Genomic DNA, 17758 nt, shown 5'->3' with positions numbered 1-17758 from the left:
CTTTCACGGGAAGGCAGTGGCTGGTCCTGACGTCGGGGACTATTTAGATCAGAGCACTGGGAGCATTACGTGCAGCCAGCAGCTGGGGCGGTTGCCGCCGGAACTTTGCAGGCCTGGCGGCGGTGGTCCGGGGAAGACCCGATGACCGCGCCGGGAACTCTTAGGCCAGTGCACTGGCGGTCTCGACTGCCCGGAAGAAGTGGGGAATTGTGGGAAGGGCCCACGGTTTCGGCGGGTTCCGTTAAAATGGCGCCCTTGTCGCCGGCGGTTCCCGCGGGGCCTTAGCGTTTTGGGACGCGAAAAGCCCGCGGGACGCGGGGCGGGCACAGGGAGCGGAGGCGCAGCGGGGCCTCCTGAGCGCGCTTGGGCTCGAGGCAGGGGGGCTCGGGCCGGCGGCCCCGCGGAGCCCCGGTAGGCTATTGCGGGCGAGGATGGCGACACCGGACCAGAAGTCGCCGAACGTCCTGCTGCAGAACCTGTGCTGCAGGATTCTGGGCAAGAGCGAAGGTAGCGGGGCTGTGCCGGGCGGCTTGGGGTCTGGGGCGCGTCCTGGAGGCCGCTTCCTGAGAGCGCAGGTCGGGAGCGTCCAAGGGACTGGCAGGGCGGCCCTCACCCTCCGCTGCTTGACTGTAGCGGAACGGCGAGGGGCGCGGCGGGCTAGTGAGTGTTGCAGCCTCCGAGGCGGAGGGAAGGGAGGGCCAAGGGGCCCCCGGGGAGGGAAGGACGGAGCTTGGCGTGGGTTGAGTCACCACTCCTCCGGCGCTTGATTCCGAGAGTGAAGCTTGGGGCGACGTCAGCTGAACGCATCCACCTTCTCTAAAGTCACAGGACTGGGCAGGACGCTTTTATTTGGGTGGAGAGAGCGGCGGACTGGTCTCCAGTCACACGTCTGTGACATCGCTTAGTGACACTGCAGAGGGAGATGTCAGGTGGTGGCGAGCCACATCATTTTCACTTTTTCAGCTAGAGTTGTGATGCAGAGTGGGTGCTTACGACATTTACCTGCCATATTTTTCTACTACAGAGGGCTGAAGATTCGATTTGATATAAAGCTATTTCTGGGGGGTTCACATAGCGAATACTGCTACCCAAACCCAATTCTGTACAGTATGTAAAGTCATTCTGTGGTCGTGGTACTGTAAAAAAATGGCATAGGTGTGGCGTTTCTTGATATTTGCTTTGGCAGGGGAGTGGGGTGTGAGGATGCACCATGAAGGAATTTTGTGGGTAATCGTTGCAACTAGGTTACTTATTCTTTAAGCACCATATTGTGGAAAAGAAATTGTGCAGTTTTTGCTGGCAGACTTTATGCAAGATTACATTTAAAATATTGGGACTGTGTTTTGACCTTTTCATGATACATGACAACTAGTGAGCATAAACTTACTTGATGTTCAGTGATAATCTTAGGGGCAAAAGGTGAAATCTTTTTGTCAGTCTGTTAAATGACGCTGACTTCACACAGACCTAGTTATGTTATATGAAGTTTCACTCTGTCTTTGAAGAAATCAAAGAAATCTTTGAGGACCCCCAGGTGCTCTGCTAGGTGCTGGTGATGCAAAGCTATACAGACAAGTCATTCCTCTTACATTATAGTGGAGAAGACCTGATAAAAGTAGCAAAATGTGTAATGTTAATTAATGATAAATACTGTGATAAAAATAAAGTAGAGCAAATGGATGTTCAGGCAAGAGGTGAGGGAAAGCCTCTAAGAGATACTTAAATATGGAGTGAGGGAGGGCCCTGTGACCATCTGGGGAGGGTTCTGGGTAGATGGTGCAGGCGCCTTGTGATGGCGAACCTGTGCTGTGGTCTCCTGTGTTTGTCTCTGGCTCCTCTGTTTGTGACTCTCTAGTTACTTATCTGACTTGATGTTCCTAATCATGGAAGAGATCAGAGAGCTAAGATTGGTTATGACACACTCACTTTAACATCAGCGTTTTCATTGTATCAGTGGGTCTTAAATTTTCCTCCAAGGATAAACCATGCATTCCTGTTGTCACAACTGGTCTTTGAAGACCGTTCATGAGGTAGCATGGTGTTTCTCAATTTAAAAAAAAAATTAATTTGAGGCTTCTTTTGGTTGGCTTAGTTTCATCCCATCAAGGAGGTTGGAACATGCATCTTTAAGCAAAGTGCTGCACTGTCCTCTGTCTCTCCATTTAGAATTGTGTCTAGTTAAGAATAACTTAGGGTTCTATGAGACCCTGAAGGGATACTCTCTGAATAAAGTATAAAATCTATTAAGGATGGTGCTCTCTGTTCCCTGTTCTGGACAGCAAGGATTGCCAAAACAATCATGTTCATAATTACAAATAATGCTATTAATGAAGAATTTGTAAGTATTTAATAGCTTGCCTGATTCTGTATTAATTTGTCCTACCTTAAAAAAGGAGCACTGTTAATTGCTACCTTTATAATTTTGACATTTAAGTTGCTTTTCTCTTCATTAGTGGGTATTTTATTTGAAAACTAAGTAGAACATTTGATTAATTACTTCATTTTCTAATGACACAATACAGCTGGCCTTATGCTTTTGTAATATATTGCTATTTTAATACTATAAAATTGAAGCATAATAAACACTTGTTACTTTTAATGTGAATTTTTTGTGAATCAGATTTTCATAAAAGATTAAAATTTATTTTTAACAGTTAGTTTCAAAGGACCTTCAGAAACAAAGCACCTACTTGTAATGATGCATGACATTTTTATAACCAGTGGTTGTATAACCATTATTTATTTGCTTGAAACACATTAACTACCAACCAGTGACAGGAAAGTTCTCGCTTCACCTCCCTGCCCATCCCTTGCAGCACATTTTACTTATTATATCTTTGGTTGTCATTATTTCTGTGTTTGGAAACAATGTGCTTGATGTTAGAGTGCTTCAACTCTATCTGAGGCAACACTCCTTTTCATACTCCAGTACTTGGTATCCTCTTTTTAACTAGGAGGAAAAGAAGAAATAAACTATTTTTTATTAGATAAGTATTTCAACATGAATGCTTAGAAGTGTGACTGTGATACACTACATACCGAAGTCAGATGTCTGCCCTAATCTGTAACACCTCTGAGTGTACTGTGAGCCCCAGTGCAGACAGATAAAGGAATGATGTCTTGGTGATTCATGGGCCACAGGTAGTGCTGCTGTTGGTTTCATGATTTTCCACAGTGGTGAAAAGCTGATGATGAAGCTCCAAGTAATATAGTCTTCTCTTGATTATATGCCTGGGAAAGTCAGTGCACTTTAATATATATTAAAACATATTAAATGTATATTAAAATGTTCACTAAGTGTCTATTAACATGTATATGGAAATTTCAAAGTTTTAGGGTATCTTTGAAAGTTGTACTTAATGAGCTTATTATTGTTATTTTTAAGTGCATTTGTTTTAAAAAGTGGTCTTGGTTTAAATTTCCAATACAGTAAATATATTTTTTAAAGGTTTTATTTATTTATTTTCAGAGAGGGGAAGGGAGGAAGAGAGGGAAAGAATCATCAATGTGTGGTTGACTCTCACATGCCCCCTATTGGGGACCTGGCCTGCAACCCAGGCGTGTGCAGGGGGAATCTAACCCTGAACCCTTTGGTTTGCAGGCTAGCACTCAATGCACTGAGCCACACCAGCCAGGGCCAATACAGTAAATATTGATAAATGTAAATCACAAAAATAAATAAAAACTTTTAGGGGTCCTCATCTTAAGAATGTAAAGGGACCCCGAGACCAAAAAGTTTGAGGACCACAGACTAACATGATATTTTTATTTTGTTTTTGCTGTAGAGCAGTGATTTTCAACTACTGTGCTGCAAGAATTTTAAAACATGCAGTACCTGACTATTAGGGGCACTGACCTCTCTATTCCTTAGATTGTCAAATAAAAAGAATGAAAACAGCCAATGTAACAGTAGCCATCCAGTGTGAATGAATCAAAATTATACCTTTTTTGGGGGGGTCAGATTGGCAAAAAATGTATTTTTTGGTGTGCTGCAGAATTTTAGTAATTAGTTTATATGTACCATTAAATGAAAAAGGTTGAAAATTGCTCTTTTAGAGCATCGCTTTTCTACTGGAGCTGTGCCTCAGAATCACCTGTGATTACACAAGAAACTGATAATGTTGCTTGTGGCAAGAACTGGAGACTAGACAGTAGTTGAGGGAGGAAAACATTACAGTAATGTTAGGTAACATTACGGTATCTAAAGTTACGCCTTTGGGTTTTGAATTCTCTAAAAGTGATACTTATTCAAAATTAATATTGTGCATCTCCAGAGATTCTGATCCTGGAGATCTCTGTTGAAGCTTGGCGTCTGAAACATTAAACACACAGTCATTCTGTCCTGCATTTAGAGTGGGAAATTGCTGGTGTAGGTGCTGGACAGAGCACTTATGGTTTTACTGGCTTGTCTCTACAACTCACTGTCCCTGCTGTCCTGTCCTTTAGAAAAATACCATCACGTACAGACAAGGCAATGTATAGAGGAGATGCAGGGTGGCAAAACAGTTACTGTCTTAGTGAACAATTTAATCTCCCCCATCACTTTCTAAATCCCTAGAAAGTATACAACTGAACAGTTTTCGTATTTACTTGAGCTGTGCTTATTTTCGTGCAAGTTCAGTTGTCTTCTTTTACCTGGATATCTGTATAAATAACCCTTTGGGGATACAAAAGACAACTGTCTTTCATTTAAAAACTCTTGTGCCCACATCTAAAGGTTCTTGGGAGCCTTCACATTTGGGATTGAGATCCTGCAGTTCCACTGCCTTTCTTGCCCTGGTTTTGCACCTCCTCTAGTTCCTTTTCTGCTCTGCAGCCAGGGTTCTTTCTGGTCAGATGTGTTGATTTGTTCCCTACTTGTAGTCTATAGGATGAAGACCAAATTATTTTGCTTGAAGTTAAAAGTGGTGGATGCTTTATTGAGTTGTGGTTTTCATGGCTGTGGTAGATAGCATACATTTAAACAACATTTTGAGTTGAATAATATAAAAATGAACATTTATTTAGTATATACTATATGCCAGACACTGTGCTTACACTGTTAGGTAGTATGTATAATTCTCAGATGACTCTGGGAGGTTGGAATAATTATTATTAACCTCACTTTACTGATGAGGAAACAGACTTGAAATGATTACTGGTTAGTAGTTTGCTGTCACCCAGCTAGTGAATTGCAGGGCCAAGATGGGACCCACATCTCTGATTCCAGAGCCTGTCATCTTGAGTTAACTCATTCCTACCCTTCTGTATAGAATCTGACAGCTTACTTCTCTTTGTGCTGAGTAGAGGTGGGTAAGTCATAGTCGTACCCATGGGGTGGCCTCTCTCCACCAGCTTGTTTTTAGAGTGTTTGTATCAGCAGTACAAACTCTGCTCTCTGGTACTTGTCACACAGTGTATTTTTTAATTCATTGGTGATCAGTTCTTAAAGAAATATTTGCAGAGGCTTGGCAGAGGAGTATTACCTACCTCCCTTTCCAGGTTCCTAATAATTGCCACCCCTCACACATACCCAAGAGCAGATTGGAGGTAAAAATAAAACACATTCCTTAGGTGCTTTGTGGTCAAAACATCAAATACTCTAATTTCTAGTCTTGGATTAAAAGCCAGATCATTAAAGAGGTACAGTCTTGACCTCCTGATGTGGAACTCTTTTTGAAATGACTTTGGCTTCTATGATTTGGATTTTAGAATTCAGTGGCATTGACGTCCTTTGTGGAATAGTGTACTAAGGAAAGGAGCCCAGTGAATCTTAATTTTGTGTCCTTTTCATCTGTTTCTTTGACTTTTCACAAAGCAGGCTCCTACTTACCTTAAAGTTCACTTCCTTAAAGTTTCACTTCATGAAACCTATTTCATGAAGTCTTCTGTTATTTGGCACCATGGTGTCCTGCTTGTTTTCTTAGTACTCTTAGCACAGTATAATTATCTTGTGTATTTATGTATTTATTTGTCCCCCTCCCCCTTTTTTGTATTCTCACTAAAGCCACCTTGTTGACGCCTATTTCTTTTCTTAAGGCCTATGTTGTTTGGCATATAGTAGGTGCTTAGAAATTATTCATTGAATTACTGATGAGTTTAGTTATTTTTTAAAACTGAAGGATATGTGAGTATTATTAAACTAGAAATTCATAGATGATATTGTTTAATATTTCAGATTTTAATCTTTGATGGTAGATTCACTAAACAAAGAATAATTGCCCCTGCTATTTTCTTTAATAGTTTGGATTTTGTGTGTCTACCTTTAAAACATAGGATAGGTAGATTTGGTTTAAGAGATAGTGGGTGGCTGATAACAGTGGCTTTGCCACATAAAGGGCTGGGCTAGGCGCTGGCTTCAGACCATCCTGAATCTGCTCAAACAAGCAACAGCTGGGATCAGCCTCTATCCTTCTCTCTGAATGGCTCCAGGCTCAGCACTGGCAGCAGCCCTCTGTGGATAGCATTAACATGGGTGTCCAACCTGTGGTCTGTGGGCCACATGTGTCCCAGGTTGGCTATGAGTGTGGCCCAACATAAAATTGTAAATTTAGTTAAAATATTATGGGATTTTTTTGTGTGATTACATGTTGCAATGTATTTAATGTCTCGAAGAGTGGTCCAAGACCATTCTTCTTCCAGTGTGGTCCAGAGACGCTAAAAGGTTGGACACCCCTGCTAGAGTTTATGCTGAGGGGCCCCAGACAGAACACAGGTGGAGGCTGACCTTGGTCTGCACCACATGAGAAACCCAAAACCTGTGCACCCAGTGGACAGTTATAGACCATGTTGGGGCACTACCCAACCACCTCTACAAGCCATGGATGGAGCTGGTTACTGGCCAGGGGTCATAGCCAGTTCTACAAGCTGTCTGGACTGGGTAAATCCCTCCCATTGACCTGCTGACAGCAAACAAGACTTATCTACAAGAAGAGAGAGTACTCAGCCCACACCAAGAGAGCAACTTGAGTACACAGCTTGGGAAATGGGGGGGCCGTGCCATGGGATCCTACAGGACACCTACTATGTTAGGCCATGATACCAAGGCACAGAGTCAGAGCAGCTTTACATAATACATAGAAACAAACACAGAGAGGCTGCAAAACAAGGAGACAAAGAAATATTGCCCAAATGAAAGAACAGATAAAAACTCTAGTAAAAGAACTAAACAATGAAGATAAGCAATCTATCAGATGCAGAGTTCAAAACACTGGTTGTAAGGATGCTCAAGGAACTTGGTACTTCAACAGCATAAAAAGACCCAGGCAGAAATGAAGGATATACTAACTGAAATCAAGAACAATTTACAGGGAATCAACAGCAGAGTAGATGAAACCAAAAATCATATCAGTGATTTGGAACATAAGGAAGAAAAAGACGTCCATCAGTACAGCAACAAGAAGAAAGAATCCAAAAACTTGAGGATAGTATAAGTAGCCTCTGGGACAAGTTCAAGCATTGTAACATTTGCATCATAGGGGTACCAGAAGGAGAAGAGAAAGAGCAAGAAATTGGAAATCTATTTGAAAAAATAATAAAAGAAAACTTCCCTAATTTGGTGAAGGAAATAGACATACAAGTCTAGGAAGCACAGAGAGTCCCAAACAAGATGGATATAAAGAGGACCACACCAGGACACATCATAATTATAATGCCAAAAGTTAAAGAGAGAATCTTAAGAGCATCAAGAGAAAAGCAGATAATTACTACCTACAAAGGAGTACCTATAAGACTGTGAGCTAATTTCTCAAAAGAAACTTTGAGGCTAGAAGGGATTGGCAAGAAGTATTCAAAGGGATGAAAAGCAAGGACCAACAACTTAGATTACCCTGTCCAGCAAAGCTATCATTTAGATTCAAAGGGCAGATAATAATCCTTTCCAGATGAGGTAAAGCTAAAGGAGTTCATCATCACCAAACCATTATTATATGAAATGTTAAAGGAACTTAAGAAAAAGAATATAAAAACTATGAACATTAAAATGGAAAGAAATACATAACTATCAACCATTGAATCTAAAAAAACTAAACAAACAAACAGAACAGAAGCATAGATATGAGAACATTGGAAGAATGGCCAATTCATTGGGGGAGTGGGGGGAAAGGTGAAGAGATTAAGAAATATAAGTAGGTAGGTACAGAATAGGAAGGGGGATGTTACGGGCAAGTATAGGAAATGGAGTAGCCAAAGAACGTACAGGCATTGCCCATGGCCATGATTGCCAGAGGGAGTGAAGGGTGCTGGGTGGAGGGAGCAAAGGGGGGAAAATGGGGACAAATGTAAGAGCATAATCAATTAAAAACTAAATAAAAAAGCATAAAAAAAGAAATGGTGGTTTTTTCATATATTTTGTAATCAGTAAGAAAGATAGACTGGAAATTTTGTTGGCAAGCAGGGAAATTGAAGTTTGGCTGAAGAGGAGGTGTAAATACCAAAGGTGTAGAGAAAATGTAGAGACAGAGGATGAGGAGAGTGTTTGTGATATTGAAAAGTTTTGAACTTTTGGTAGAAGAAAATTCATAGTTATGAAACTTTGGAGTAAGAATTTTTGCTTGAGGTACTTGAGTATGTTGTTAATGAACTATTCTCTGTAAAATTCAGGATCATGGTAATCTAGAAATAATTTTTAACTGGAATAGTTATACAGCTGGCCCTTTAAATGAGTAATTTTCAATGATACTTTTAATATTTATAAAATTAATATATACTCAGTGTGTAAAAGTAAAAGGAAGAAAATAAATACTACCCCAAATCCTGTGGCTCTGCAGAACCGTTCTTTCTGCTCTCCCTCCGCCCATGTATGCATTCATCAGGTATGGAACCCATTTCTGTTGGTACTGTGGTGTTTAAGAAAGACTGCGTGTCTGTGTGCATTCTTGTGAGCAGTGTGTCTTCTGGAACTAGGAAGGCATTTTGAGGAGCTGACATTTAAACACAACCAAATGAAGTGATGGAATGAGTCCTGGAAAGAGGTAGGAGAAGAGTGTGTCAGGGTTCTGACCTGGAACTGAGCCTGGTGTGCTCAAGGAATGGCAGGATTGCAAAGTGTGGCATGGCTGGGAGAGGCAGGAGATGATATTGGTGAAGCAATGAGGGACCAGTTCAGGTAGGCTGTCCTCAGGACTTTGGATTTCATTATGAGTGTGATGGGAGGGTTTGAGTAGACTATGATACTTTTATTATTTATGTCTTAAAAAGATGACTTTGCTGTGTGGATAATTTACTCTCAGGGGACAAAAGTAGAAGCAGGGTGATCAACTACTTAGAGTTATCGCAATTGGATAGTAGCTGTGTAATGATCATATTTGGGGTATACTTTTAGAAGTAGAGTCAACAGGATTTACTGATCTGAATAATTACTTAAGAGTCTGAAAATGTCTTTATTTTCCTTTTTTCTTATGCCCATATTCTTGAATCATCAATCAGGTGTAGAGATTTTGATTTGAAGTTGTTTTCCCCTGTCCTCTCTGAAGGTATTCCTTCATTACTGATGAGAAGTATGGTGTTAATCTGATTATTACTTTTTTGAAGTTATATCTGGAAACTTTTAGGATTTCCTGTTTATCTTTTATGTTATGAGATTTTGCTACATATGAGTTTTGCTTTTATGCTCTGAAATTTTTTCTGAGTTTGAGATGTAAAAGTTCACATGGATTAACACTTGATAATCATCAATTGAAGACTGTGTATTTATCAAAAAATTTTCTAAGAATTCTGTTGTCTTTCATTGTGTTGGATTTCTCAGTTTGCATTTAATTTCCCTTTAACAGCTCCATTCTGCTATCAGCCTATGTTTAAAATTTGTGTTAGCTCTTTAAAAAACTTCACAATTATTTCCTTTGTACTGCTGCTTTGCCTTGGCAGTGGTTATCTGTTCAATCCCTGTATTCTGCCTGTCCCAGAGTGTCACATAAATGGAATCATATAGGATGCAACTTTCGGAGACTGGCTCTTTTTACTTGGCCTATTTGAGATTCATTGATGGTGTTATGTATATCAGTAGTTCATTCCTTTAATTGAAGAATAGTGTTCCATTGTATGAATGTACCAGAGTTTGTTTATTCATTCACACATTGAAGGACATTTGAGTTGTTTCCAATTTTTAGCATTTATAATTTATAGATAACGCTGCTATAGACACATATACCGATTTTTATGTGACCGTAAGTCTTTATTTCTCCAGAATGAGCACAAGTGTGATCATCAGGCCATATAGTAAGTGTATGTTTAACTTTTAAAGACACTGCCAAAGTGCTCCAGAGTGGCTGGACCAGTTCTGTTTTCATGTGGAAGAGCTCCAGGGGCTCTTCATGATTCCTCACCAGCACTGGGTGGGAGTAGTGTGTTTTTATTCCAGTCATTCTCATAGGTGAGTAGTGGTACTGCATTTGGTTTTTAATTTGTATTTCGTTAATGACTAATGATATTGAATATCTTTTCATGTGTTTCTTTGTCATTTATCTTCTTGGTGAATTGCCTGTTCAAAACTTGCTTATGTCTTATTGGATTTTACTACCCCTACCCTACTGAGTTTTGAGAGTTCTTTTGAATATCTGGATTCAGTTCTTTTATTGGATATGTGTTTCACAAACATATTTTCTCAGTATTTTCATCTCTTAACAATGTCCTTTGCAGAGCAAAAGCTTTAAATCTTGGATTAAGTCCAATTTATCAATTTTTTAATAGGTCTTTTTTTTTAAGATTTTATTTATTTTTATTTTTAGAGAGGGAAGGGTGGGAAAAAGAGAGAGAGAGAGGGAGAGAAGCATCAATGTGCGGTGTCTGGGGACCGTGGCCTGCAACCCAGGCATGTGCCCTGGCTGGGAATCGAACCTGCAATGCTTTGGTTTGCAGTTCACGCTCAATCCACTGAGCTATGCCAGCCAGGGCAATTTTTTTTCACTAGGTCTTGATTTTGGTGTATTATGTAAGAACTCTTTGTCTAATCCAAAATCACAAAGATTTCTTCCAATACTCTTTTTTTCTGCTAAGAGTATTATATAGGGTTTTACATTTTACAGTTATTCTATTTAAGTTAATTTTTATATGGTATGTGGTATAGGATGAAATTCTTTTTTGAGTTTACCAAAGAAAGCATTTTTAAAAAACATTTAAATTGCTTTTACCTTTAAGACTAAAGGTTTTAAATCAGAGCTTTAAAAAAAATATTGATACCTTGGCTGCAGACCAGTAAAATCATGATTTGTGAAAGATGGGTTTTAGAATCAGTGTACAGGGTCCAGCAGAGGTAATGCCTGCTTGAGTTTGGTAGAGTAAATGATATGTATATAATAATTTACAGTTTTAATTTGAACATTTCACCTAAAATGTTATATGGTGTGCTTGAGTGTGATGTTTTTATGTTACAGAATTACATGCTTATGATTTTGTAACAAAATTAGGGGTGTTATTTGTGCTGGACCCATATACACACACACACACATATACATATATATGATTTTATTTATTTTTAATGAGAGAGGAAGGGAGAGAGAAAGAAAGGGAGAGAAACATTGATCCATTGCCTCTTGCACACCTCTAACTAGGGACCTGACCTGCAATCCAGGCATGTGCCCTGACTGGGAATAAAACTCGTGACCGCCTTTTGGTTTTCAGGCTGGCACCCAACCCAGTGAGCCACACCAGCCAGTACACTTTTTAAAAATAAACTTTTAATTTTACAATTTTAGATGTTCAGAAAAATTGCAGCAATAATAAAGAGTTCCTGTATACCCCACAACATTTCCCCCAGTGTAAGCATCTTACTTTAGTACAGTGTAATTGCTACAGTAGTGATATACTAATATTAACTTTGTACTTTATTTAGATTTTCTCATTTATTAAATGTTCCTTTACTGTCATAGGGTTCCATCCGGGGTATTATATTACCTTTAGCTTTCACATCTCCTTGGGCTTCTGTGGCTCTGATAGCTTTTCAGACTTAAACAGTTATTACTGTTTTATTTGATTGCCTTGACAGTTATGAGGCTTAACATTCAGATATTTTGTATAATATTTCAATTGGGATTTGTCTGGTGTTTTTCTCATGGTTAGACTTACGTTTTATGTTTCGGAGGAAGATCCCAGAGGTAAAGCGCCTTTCTCATCACATTGTATCCAGGGTACACATTGTCAGGGTGGTTATCACCATGGATCTTGACCTTTGTCACCTGGCTGAGGTGGGTTTGTCAGGGTACTCTGCTGCACAGCACAGTTAAGGAGTGGGTATTATGTTTTATGCACCTCCCTGAGGGAGCAGTATCTACAAAAATGTTTTAGCCTTTATTTTTTTAAATTTCTGTGGAATCATTGGTAATGGTCCTCTCCCATTCCTAGATTTGTATCTTTTCTATCAGTTCTATTTATTTTTTAATAACCAACTTTTGGCTTCACCTATTTTTTTCATATTTTTGTTTTAAATTTCATTGATTTTTGCTCGTGTATTATTTGCTGATGCTGACTTTGAATTTAATTTGCTTTTCTTTTTCTAGATTTTATTGTATTAGCTCATATTGATTTGAGACCCTTCCTTTTTTAATAAAAGCATTTTATGCTAGAAAGTTTCCTCTGAACACTGCTTTAGCTGTATCCCACACATCTTAATGTTTTGTATTTGTGTTTTCATTCAGTTCAAGATATTTTCCAGTTTTCTTTGAGACTTTCTCTGGCCAGTGTATTATGTAATAGTGGGTTAATTGACTTTGAAATATTTGAGGATTTTTTAGATATAATTCTGTTAATTTTTAATTTAATTCTTTTGTTGATAGAGAACATACTTTGAATAATTTCAGTTATTTTATATTCACCAAGGCTTGTTTTGTGATCCCCCAAATGCAGCTTGTCTTGAGACATGTTCCATATGCACCTGGGAAGAAAATGCATTCTTCTTGATGGATGGGGTGCTCTGTAATTTATGGGTAGTGGGCAGTGGTGGTGTTGGAGTCTATGTGCTGGCTCACTCTTCGCTTTTTTTCCTGATCACCAAGAAGGACGCTCTTTCAGTGGAGCCTGTGGGATGTCTAGGGTTTCAGTTTTATTTCTGGTTTTTGTTTGGTGTAGGGTTTGGCAGCACACTGCAGAGCTGTTGTGCTTTATAGCGGGAAGGTGGAGGGGTGCTGCATTTGGGCAGTAATTCCTGGGTGTGGGAATTTTCACTCCCAGTGTCTGGGAGGGAGGGCTGGGTCCTTAACATTCAGGCCTCTACTTTTACTTCGTATTCTTTGCTGTCCTGGTGTTCCATCCAGACCATTTGGCTTGCTTAAGTAGGGCAATCAGCAGTTGTCTGGTTGTGTGGGATGGGATAGAGGACCAGGAGTTTGCTTTCCATCTAGACTTTTAGCCAGTCCTCATCCTGCTGCCCTACGTCATCCACATCTTCTGAGGTACTGAGGTCCCTTTCTGGAGCCTCCTGGGCTTCTGTGTTTCTTCTTGGCCTTTGTACTCTCCCCTCCCCCAGATCCCTCACCTCAGTGGGTGTGGAGCTTCTGTTTTACTGTCCTCCTGAATCAGTTCTCACCAATCCATTTGCTTTCTAGTTTCTCACATTTTGTTGGCTTCTCTTTTGCATTGTTTCTGCCTTGTTTTCTTTGCCGTTGTTGATTTCTGACTTAAAAAAACTTGATTCTCAATTTAGTGGGTTTTATGAAGAGAGTGGATACACACATCTGGTTTAAGCCATCATCTTTATCTAGAAATGCAAACACAATTTATAAATTGTCCATTTGATTGTTCTACAATCCACTTCTGGTTTTTTGTTTGTTGACTCAAACCTTGGAGCTTCTCAGAAGTTATCTTTGAGCAGGCTTACTTCTCTCATGCATCCTATTTCTCACTGTGGCTTTAACTGTACCTTATTTTTTTTTTTTAATGATTATCAGTCCAATTTGTTTTTTATCTCTTAGGATTTTTCAGATTATGTGGCCTGTTGCTGCCTTCCTTTTTTATTTTATAGAACTGTTATTTATTTATTCATTCATTTTGTTTTGATTTCTTAGAAGCTTTTTCATCCCCTCAGTTAAAACCTTGGATAGGTGGGAGGTAGGTGCATGTGCCAAGCCTACTGTCTTGAACTGGAAGCTGCAGGTGATCAAAATGGACTGGCGATAATTTGCATTCTTTTATTTACCTTTCAGCTGATGTAGCCCAACAGTTCCAGTATGCTGTGCGAGTTATTGGCAGCAACTTTGCCCCAACTGTTGAAAGAGATGAATTTCTAGTAGCTGAAAAAATCAAGAAAGAACGTATGTATTTTTCCTAAATGTTGTCATGTGTTGGATTGTTAAACTTGTCAAAACTTAAGAACACACACACACACACACACACACACAGTGGGGCAAACGTAGGTTTATGGTTGTGAGTATGTGAAACACAGAGTTTATTCTTATATTTTTATTCATTAATTGTTATATTATTTTCCATATGAACTACACCCTCTATGTAGTTCCTGAGGTATTATTATATAAATACATAATTGTGTTAAAATAAGGACAATTTAATTCTGTCTTTTGTTAGAACATAGTGCAAGAGGATTGTTTTAAGTACTGTCAGTTAACAACATAATTTGGTATAAGAGTGTGAGGAATATAAAAGGATTTAATATAACTTCCTGCTTATCTTCTGATTTGCAGTATTTAATATTATGCACCTGTTGACCAGATAATATAGAACACTTACTATCTTACAGTAAACAACTCTTAGTGAGTCCAATAATTGCTTCTATTAATTGTCAACATCTAAACTTAATAGTTCTTTAGAACTTACTATGTGAACATTTTAATTCTGAGATGATACTGAAAGCTTTCTTAAACATTGTTACCTTAGAGAAGAAAGCTTTCCATTTTCTGGTATCTGGTTACTAGTGCATCCTGTGTGTGTAAGGTGGAGCTCTGCCTTCCTTCTGTACTGTGGAGTGTCTAAGGGAGGGAGGCTGTGAGCATGGGGACCTGCCGTGTATGAGAGCCGTTCTTGTCTGGCTGGAGAGTTGTTTCTTTGGTGGCCAGTTCCCCCTCCTTAGTTTTCTGGACTGGATGGACCCAGCTCCGGCTGCCTGAAAAGCCACCTTGCCTTGAAGGTCACTGGTCTTCCTGCTGGAGCCTCACTGTTAAACTGTGCAAATGAAATGGGCTTTGGCTTATTTCTAAGTGTGCTGGAAAACTGGTAATGACACCTTCTGGGAGATCTGTTCTTAATGGTACAGTTTCTCACCCCGCTGTTGCATTATTAACTGCACTTGACCGGTGCTCTGTGTGGATGTCCTTTTTCAGAGCTGTGTAACTGAGATGGTGAGGTACCTAGCTGGTGGTAGAGTTGAGGCTGTGGCATGTGAGTAAATGGATCTGGCTGTGGCTGCGTCTACATGTTCAGAGCTTGATGAGCAATGCAAGCCTGAAAAGAGGATTCTGCTGACATGAGTCAGATCGTGGTGTGACATAGTGTGTATGTCTTATATAAGGTGGAGGGGTAAAATGCAGAATTTATCCCCCTGTTAACTTATAAGAACTTATTTTCCTTTCTTGTCTCTAAAATGGAATATAAGAACACTATTCTTGAGCCCTGATGATTATTACATTTAAGATTATTTTTACATTTTATTTTATATTTTTGATTATTAGTGAGGACTACACTTAGTAGGTACTATATTAACAGACCATTCCCTTTACAGATGTACTTTTCTAGGCTTTGTGGTCTAAATTCAAAATTAAATAACTGGCAGCTACATTGTTGCAGTGAATACTGCAAGGAAATCTTGGGATTTCTTTTTTTTTAAGAACACAACTGTAACCATGTACAGTCATTTTCCTGTATGTCTTCTGTGTTTTTGAAATACGTCTTTCTGTATATTGATGCACTTTGCTTCTTCTGCCTGTTCCCATCAGGTATGCACAGCTTCTGTTCGGTACCCTTGCTATTAACACCCCCAGCTCTGCTGTGACCCAGCTATAGTTTGTAGCATTATTGATGGTCCTCTCATATAGTGATCACTATTGATCTATCATTTTTAAATATTTCTTAGACATAGTTTTTATACTTTAACATTTTTGAAATTTGATTAGTTTTTGTTAGATGAGTTATGGTTGAGTTGGTATATTAGATTAGTACAGTTATATGATGAGCAAAACTCATCATGTATGATAAAATTAAACACCTTTTGGTTTCCTAATTTTTCACATTGATAAGTGGGTAATTGTAGCTAAAAATTTGTTCTGTGTTTAACAATCTCTTAGATGAAACTTTCTGGGGGTAAATATTCTGTGCTCATTTTTATTGGTATTATTTACTATTATTTTGTTGTCATGTGACAACAAATATCTATGAATTAGTGTCAGTCTCATTCTGTAGAAGGAACATCACTGAATTTCATGGTTGTGGTCCTTTGGAGTATTTTAATGTAAGCTTTAAAAGATAATAAGGTATATGAAATTTTAATTGCATTAATTTTGTTGAATGCATTTTGTAAGGATACATTTTAAGGATAGATTCACCTTTTGGCATCGGAAGACATGGAAGTGCAGATGTGATTAGGTCGATATGTCCTACTGTGGTTCATGTACTCAGTACCTGATGCCAGCACCAGTTCCCAGCCGATGAATGTGAAACAGTGTTGGATGTCAATTCAGTCATTGTCTTTCTACAAAGGAATTTGAACATTTAAAGCTAAATGAGGTTGGCTGATGAAATTTTAAGAAAGCAGTCCTACTAAATTGGGATAATTAAACACGAAGGTTCCTTGGAGGCCACTGAAGCTGTAAGCTAGCTATTAAAAGTGCTGCCTTTTCTCATGGGTGTAGCAGGGTTTCTTTGAGAGGCACCTGTGCACAGACGGTGTGTGCAGCATTGTAGACGGGGGCGAGTGGGGCCTCTTCCCTCAGGGGCCCAAGTCCTGTGTGTAGTCTTCATGGAGTGGAATAGAGCATGGACTTCTCGTTTGTAATTGGGGCTTTCAGAATATTTGTAAGTGCAGTGGAAAGCCTATGAAGATGTTTACTGGTAGAATGAGTTAGTGGATGAAAATTAGCTAATGAACTTTGGGTTATTTCAAAACATAATTGACTTAGGTTTGCTGTATGTGTTAACAAAAATACTTAGAATATATAGTTTTAAGTCAGACTATTATGAATGCTATACTATTTTGTTATGCCCTTTGAATGTAGGATTCCGAAGATATTTTCACTTCATATTTCTCCCTCCAGATAGCCATTATTGACTAGATAAACTAATGGTAGTTTTCCTTTCTGGACTATTTATTGATATTTGTCAATAAAATCTAAAAGGTCTCATCATTTCTATTACTCTAATGTTTGCATAAACTATTTGATTCCAGTCTAAAATTGTCCATGTTTTACAAATATCAGAGAGATTATATGAATTGACCAAATTCACAAAGCTGAAATGTCACTTATTATGTAGCTCTTTTGATTCTTAAGTTCAGGATTCTTTTTAGACTTCAGAGTTGTCAGTTTCTATAGGTGAAATAATGTCATAAATATGAATTTTAGTGTATGTGATTAACATGCTTATTTTCTTTTCTAACTTACAGTTATTCGACAAAGACGAGAAGCAGATGCTGCATTGTTTTCAGAACTTCACAGAAAACTTCATTCACAGGTATCATACAAGTATTCTGAAAGCCATGCTAGTATGCATGCTATGAAGCTATGAGAGTGATCTGGGAACATTTGAATTTTCCTCTCTGGTATCATTAAACTTTTCTATATTGAGTAATGGCTTGTAGTTGTAGATGGAATTTCCTTTTTAAAAGATTTTCACTCCTAGAAGTAAG

At 38.9% G+C, this 17758-nt stretch overlaps 1 protein-coding gene across 1 annotated transcript in view; it reads left to right on the top strand.

Moving 5' to 3' along the window:
- Positions 1-234: 234 nt before the first annotated feature.
- The window catches only part of TUBGCP3 (tubulin gamma complex associated protein 3), an 88322-nt gene continuing 70798 nt past the window's right edge, over positions 235-17758 (top strand). The window contains exons 1-3 of the mRNA XM_028526403.2: positions 235-507; positions 14112-14219; positions 17516-17583. Coding sequence (XP_028382204.1) covers positions 432-507; positions 14112-14219; positions 17516-17583 — 252 coding nt within the window. The 5' untranslated portion in view covers positions 235-431. The remainder of the gene's footprint in view (positions 508-14111; positions 14220-17515; positions 17584-17758) is intronic.

Source organism: Phyllostomus discolor, chromosome 11 (genome assembly GCF_004126475.2).
Source record: "Phyllostomus discolor isolate MPI-MPIP mPhyDis1 chromosome 11, mPhyDis1.pri.v3, whole genome shotgun sequence".
Classification (NCBI taxonomy): Eukaryota; Metazoa; Chordata; class Mammalia; order Chiroptera; family Phyllostomidae; genus Phyllostomus; species Phyllostomus discolor.
This window is presented reverse-complemented; position numbering and strand designations above follow the sequence as displayed.